The sequence below is a fragment of the Limulus polyphemus genome, unplaced genomic scaffold (assembly GCF_000517525.1).
Source record: "Limulus polyphemus unplaced genomic scaffold, Limulus_polyphemus-2.1.2 Scaffold508, whole genome shotgun sequence".
Classification (NCBI taxonomy): Eukaryota; Metazoa; Arthropoda; class Merostomata; order Xiphosura; family Limulidae; genus Limulus; species Limulus polyphemus.
Window position 1 is genome coordinate 324,193 of NW_013666118.1, and position 7,064 is coordinate 331,256.

Consider the following 7,064-nt stretch of genomic DNA (forward strand, 5'->3'; position numbering starts at 1 on the left):
AGCAGGCTATACTTCATTAGTGAGTTGTTATATTATTAATTTATTCTAGATCTGTGTAAGACGGTAATTAATTCTTTATGTTATTGTCATTAAGTGGGCAATGAGTCACAAAACAAATAATCAAAACAACAGTGTCTTTGCCCCCGGGTGATGAGAACTCTTGCTACGCCACTATGTAGAAGATGTGTTCGCGTTCAAACCTGGCCCTGTTAAAGTTATTATGTTTTTCTATTGAAAACCAAGTTTGGATACAGAGTTTTAACCAATAAAAATCTTTATTATGCAAAGAAAATACAATCCAAATCAAATTTAAACACTTGGACAAGTGCTTGTAGTCAGCTGGAGAGAAAGTTTTATTTGTGCTCTCTCATCTGTGGCCCCGGCATGGCCAAGTGGTCAGGGCGCTCGACTCGCAATCTGCGAATCCCCATCACACCAAACATGCTCGCCCTTTAAGCCGTGGAGGCGTTATAATGTAACGGCCAATCCCACTATTCGTTGGTAAAAGTGTAGGCCAAGAGTTGGCGGTGGGTGGTGATGACTAGCTGCCTTTCCTCTAGTCTTACACTGCTAAATTATGGAAGGCTAGCGCAGATAGCCCTCGTGTATTTTTGCGCGAAATCCATAACAAACAAACAAACTCTAATCTGTGTAATTATTTTATTTCACTAATACTAGAACTAAAAGCTATGATAAAACGATCTAGGTCACAAGGCAATGAAATCCATAGCAAAAGCGTAGTATAGCAAAAATATGAGGATTTCTGTTTGTCTAGTAATCTCAGTAAGTCTGGAATCTATAATGCTTTTCTCAGTCTTAAAAATCTGTATGAAATCTCTCTAAGGCTTGCAAAACAAAGGTAAACAGACCGTTACATATTCATATATAATACTTATACGTTTTTAGAAATACTATAGTGTTTTCTTCCACATAATGTTAAAAATAAGTAAATAAATAATAATGTGTTATTAATCTTTATCCTGATTGTGCTTTATAAATGACTTAAATAAAATTGGTAATAATTAGAATTCACTGGTATTGGCCAAAAAAACACCTTTCATCACTTGATATGATAGGTCTGGTATGATTGACATATTTTATATATTCTTCTTTGGTTTCACTGATAAGTTCTTCGAATTGTATACAAAATTCTCTCTCCTCAGGCACACATGCTGTTCACCTGACCAAGAGTCAGGGTGGATTATACACCTAGGCAATCTTATGACTCGCCAGTTATAAGAGACCACTGCTTCTATTCATAGTATAGTTTACATTACAGTGATTGATACCTTCTAACGGAAAAACACATGTAATGACCTTGGCGACCCCGGCAACCTCCTGAATAAGCAAGATAAGATGTACTTAGAGGTTTTCTTGACTGATTTTCTTTACTAAAAATAGACGCACAACACTGAAAATTTGGAAGACTGTCTAGTAGCTAAGGGTGGAAAACCCAAATATACCCTTTAATCACACTCGTATCTAAGAAGAGTCTAGTGTAAGTGAAGTGTCGATGTTAATGAATACTCGTGGTCAAAAGATAAAGACTGGTGCTTGTACAGTGGTTATCCTTTTTCAGTTATTTGTATAGGAATCAGTACGTTTAGTTTCACCATCTTTTCTTGCCTACTTAACCCGAACTCTGTTTGTGTAACAATCAGACTGCAGTGAAGGGAATATGCATGTGTTACAACGTAGCTGTATAGATGTTGCCATGGTAATGATGAACGATAACAGTGAGCAGAACAGTTAAGCTTAGGTCAGGCACGTGACCTGATAAAACCTGGAAGACCAAGTGCAAATGATAATTTGTCTATTGATAATATTTACGGAAGTTCGTGTAAAGCCTGTAGAAATGTCGTTTGACTAGCGCATTAGTTTCATATCCTATATCTAAAAACAGTTTTAGGTTACAAATTTGTTATGAACTGGGCCGTTACAACTTTAAAACCTACACTCTTAGCTGAGCTTCTGAACACTTTACATTACGGTTCTTTCTATTTGACATCAAATTTCTTAACTCCTTCTGGCTATCTTGTTCATTTAACTAGCCATTTGTTTTTTCATTCAGTGTTTCTGACCATCTGTACGTTACTCGGGAACTTCCTCATTGAAAATTTAGGTGACTTGGAGAGCTTCTCTGACATCCTCAATATTTCAGGAGCCCACCCACAGAGTCAGAACCAATGGAGAATGGCGAATTACTTGATAATTTGTCGGGCAATAAAGGCTTTAGCACTGAAGTCTCCAGGGGTACCACCAACACATACGAACACTGGCTAACTTGTCATTGCCAAATCATCAGGATGTGTGCATCTTCCACGCCTCAACACATGTAATGCCAGTAGAGTCCAGTCTTCCTGTAGCACAGCCTCATATACCCAAACCCGAAGTAACATCAATATCAGTCCAGAGAGAGGTTGCAGAGGCCTTGATACTTGGATTCTAGTCTGTGAAATGCCAGTACCATCACTAAACACCACAAACAGTCAAATCTGGGGTTGCAACTTATCAAAGTCGAAGAAGATCTCCTCAGAGTTGAAATCTGTCAGGAAACTATCTATTCTCAGAGAGTTTCAGCTACCACTGGAACAAATGGATACAACACAATCTGTGTGATAATTAATGGCAAATGTGTCATCAGCCATTGAAGTCAATGTGGGTACCTTGGCATCCATAGTGTTAACCCACTACTATCTAAGTGATCCCTCATATAGCTCTCATTGACGACCCCGTCAGCCATTAATAACTGTCTCACACTTCAGCAGTTACCAATCCTGAAATGACACTGCCAGGCTCAAATGAGCAGAGGCTTGGGTACTTTATAATAGAGAAAAGGATTAATTGCTGAAGTGTAATGAACCACTGTCACAGCTTGTAGAAGAAACATCTGACTCAAACCAACAAGGACTTGATGAAGGCCAAAAAGATTAGTAGATATTATGACATCCAGCTAGAAGTCAACCACCCTACTAGAGGAGCTAGTTTTGAGGCTTAAGGAGAAGAGATAACCCATTGTTTAGTTTGGTGCTTTACAAATAAATAAATAAAGGAAAAAATTAAATATTAACTGTTTAGTAACCAAAATGATAGTACAATCACATTAGACATATTTATTTTATTACATACCTGGACAACAATAAACATTCAAAATTTATAATTTATGAATATATTTATTTAAATATATTACGTATTGTTTAAGAAATTAGCTCATCAAAGGAGAAAAAGGAAGACAGGCAATTTTTTCTTGAACGGTACCCTACATCTATAATATAAATAACAAGAAATACTAAAGTTACGAATGCCATCCAAGAACAACGATAACAGTTCTGTATAACGAGAAAAGAATACGTATTTTTAATATTTCACTGGTATATGTTCTCCAGTCGCTCAGCGGTAAGTCTGAGGGCTTAGAACGCTAAATATCGAGTTTCGATGCCCGTTGTATAGCTTTCTGCTTAACATGAAAGAAGCAATAAAACAAACACTGGTGTATATATATATATTGATGTTGGCTATTCTAAAAAAGATAATATAAAAAATTTACATTTAATGAAATGTTTTATTCTTAAGACATAAACTATACATTTTGATACATGTGTGTAATATCGAAATATGTCAAGAAGTTCGGTCTGAGATAGCTTTTCTTTTGTAGGGGGCTTTGATATTACTCATGCGCATTAAGTGACTGTTATGATAATTGACTGCATAATGTCGAATAAGGTACACACTTTTCGAAAACTTTTTATTGTTTTTGAAATGTATAGTTACATTTTACTTTCGTTTCTTTTTTTTTCAGGACCAGTATTATGAAAGCCAACCATGCACCTTGTAAGTATTATTCAAAAAACTGAGAATTCGTGAACATTTGGTGTACACTGGTAGCCTAAAAAAGTATCTTAATTTTTAATAATAATGTGTCATTCCCCTTTCGTTGCTAACGGTGTTACTGTTAGGCCTTTAGGATCTCTAACTTTTAAATTATGATTTCATTATGCTGTTTTTTTTTAACCTGTTTTAGGTATGTAGGAAACCTAGACCCATCAGTTACAGAAGAGTTGATTCTAGCTCTCTTCGGACAAATTGGACCTGTCAGAGGATGTAAAATTATTCATGAGGTAAGTTAAAACAGTCTGAAGACTTGAACTTGAAAGTTGAAGTTGAATCAGTGGAGTGATTGCAATTTGCAAAAAAAGAAAGGGTAGATTAAAAATAATATTAAAATGTACAGAAATAGGCTAAACATTATCGTTATGTTAACTCAAATTACTGTTCTTGTTATAAGGTATATTATCTTATCTTTAAGCATCAGCTAATAAAATATTACTTTTATTTTTAGTTAGTGACAGGTTGTGCTTTGGTTAAAAATGTTTTGACTTCTTTGTACATGTTTTTTGTTTTATATATATATATATATATTTATATGGTTACACTGATTGCTCATGTGTCCATAAGTATTTACAGACTGATATTCTTATCTTGAGCAATTTTTTTTAATGTTTTTCTCTTGAGAGATGAATTGGTGTGTGGAAATTCTTGTTTTTTACATGAATAGCAGTAAAGAAATGTAAAATGTTGTGTACTTTTGTGTGAGTGCACAAAGAACTGGTAAGAGAAGATAGTTGTAACTTGTAGTATATTTTCACACATTTCCTACATCATCTAGATTACGTTTGGTCAGATTATGTTGACTTATGTGACTGGCTAGGTTTTGGTGTTGTAGCTTAAGTTAGGCTTGGTTAGTGTGTAGCTTACCTAATTGCAACAAACAATATTTAATGTTTCAAAATGGTTGTATGATAATCAACTTTCAGATTACTTTCATGATGGCCACGGAGTTATTTTAGTTTATTTGTGTACATGACAGATACGTATGTACCCTATCATAACTTTTTTTTGTGATTATGTGCAGTATTGTGGTCTTGTGTATATGACTGTAGTTCAACTAAGTTACATTAAGTCAGTAATATGTCATGTTCAAAATAGACATCTATATAGTAGAAATTATGTACTGGCAAAATGATGGTTGTGAAGTTGTTTTTTCAGTGTATATAACCTTGGCCTTGGAAAACATAACAAAAACAACTATTATTTCATAGGATTTCAGTCATTATTATGTAAGGCTTGGGTTTTTCTGCCTTTCTTATTACAGTATAAATAACTTACCCCAAAAAACAGCCATGTTTATGTTGAGAAAAATTGTAGGAAACTCAAACCAACTTTAAAATTTTCATGGCTATTTAACTGAGTGTAAACCTTATTTTTAATTCTAAAAACTGAAATGTTTCAAAACATGTTTCATGGTGTATGTAATTTATTGAGTCAAAAATATAATTTAGTCTTGTGAAATCTGTTTTCCAGTAGTCATCCAATGGGCTAACAAAGACACTTTTAACAATGTTAAGCATGATTATTATCATGTGAAAAATCTAATGATTGCCTTTGCAACCAGTCAAAATGAGAAGCTGCAGGCTCATTATCCTCATTTTCTGATACTTAGCTCGAAAGGGTATCACAAAACGGGCATGGAAAGTTAAACAATGATTTTAATCCAATTATAGTAATCGTACTGTACTTATAATTTTGAAATGAATGAATTTCACATACGTGTATTGATACTTAATAGTGATAATCTACAAATCTTCCATCTGAAATGTGTATTAGCAATTTTTCTAGTACCTTCTATGTTTTAGTAGTAAACATGCAACACAAACTAGAATGTTGCCAGTTTGTTAGCATTAGTTTTGAGCCCTGTGTATATAATCCGCCATTTGATGAGCTGTATATGATTCATATTCTTTGGTAAGAATTTAGGGTTATATATTTGATAATTAACACCACAAGATGTCAATATTCAATAAAGCATCATCCACAAACTTTTAACCACTGGCCTTAGAGGTAATTTAATTTCCTCTTTATCCTATTTGTTAATAAAATATGGGTTTATTTTAGTGCAGTGATGTTGAGATGTTCAGCTATGAGTAATGGTCACACTAGTTCAATGTATGTTTTTTAATTGAATAATGAATGTTTATCATAGCATATCTATAATTTGTAAAAGAACAATGTTCAACAACACTGATGATTCTACTTTAGATCACAAATGATTGATATTTTTCAGTAAATAAAGTATTTAATCATTACCAGATACATTTTTGCAAAAGTACTTACAAGCTTTAAAAAAATTCTTAAAACCACTGATAAGACCTACAACAGCATACTAACAACATATTGTGCAAAAAATCATACAAGTTGAAAACGTATTATATTTTGATTGTTATAACTCATAAATGCATACTTTCTAAAACCTTTCCTGAGTAGATTAACCTCATTAGATACATTTATATATATTAAGGATTGTACTATGTATGGATATAAAGTACTTAGCTTTACCTGTAATCAAAGACAGGGATCAAAATATTACATTCCTGCATTCTCAAGGAATTTAACTTTACTCGAGGAATTCCATCTTTTTAGTTGACTTTCCTGATCAGGAATGCATGTTCTATCCGAATTCCTTTAGTTATGACCAATGAAAATGAACATATTGTGTGGATTAGATAAAAATTCATGAGGGAATGCAGGGATAGAAATAATTAAATAAAATTATGTTCACTTGAGAGAAAGCTATCAGGAAGATTACATTCCATCATGTAAAGTTGCATTTTCTCATGAATTGTTTTTTTTACTTAATATATGAAATATGTTCACTTTCATTGTTCATAACTAAAGGAATATGGATGAACCATGCATTTCTGGTCAGAAAAGCCAACTAAAAAGATGAAATTCCTCATCAAAGTTAAATTCTTCGGGAATGCGGGAACATAATATTTGAATTCCTGGAATGTAATGTTCCTGATAACTTTCCCTTTATTTCAATATTTCTATCTCTATTTCTAAATGGTCTGTCAGCACAAGTATATTTGTTATTTCACATTGAAAAACTGTGTAAAAAAGGAAATAATGTGCTAATTTGTGTGTGTGTGTGGGGGGGGGGGGGAATTTCTTAGGTTAAAAAAATAAAAAACCGGGGAACAAAACCCCACACCACCAACCCTGGGGGG

General features: G+C 33.6%; 1 protein-coding gene across 2 annotated transcripts in view; it reads left to right on the forward strand.

Annotated features, from left to right (window-relative positions):
- The first annotated feature begins 3,670 nt into the window (after nucleotides 1-3,670).
- Nucleotides 3,671-7,064, forward strand: part of LOC106458747 (nucleolysin TIAR-like) — a 231,060-nt gene continuing 227,666 nt past the window's right edge. For both annotated transcript variants that reach the window (XM_022385055.1, XM_013918286.2), the window contains exons 1-3: nucleotides 3,671-3,723; nucleotides 3,800-3,831; nucleotides 4,022-4,118. In XM_022385055.1, the coding sequence (XP_022240763.1) occupies nucleotides 3,694-3,723; nucleotides 3,800-3,831; nucleotides 4,022-4,118 (159 nt within the window). In that variant the 5' untranslated portion in view covers nucleotides 3,671-3,693. The remainder of the gene's footprint in view (nucleotides 3,724-3,799; nucleotides 3,832-4,021; nucleotides 4,119-7,064) is intronic.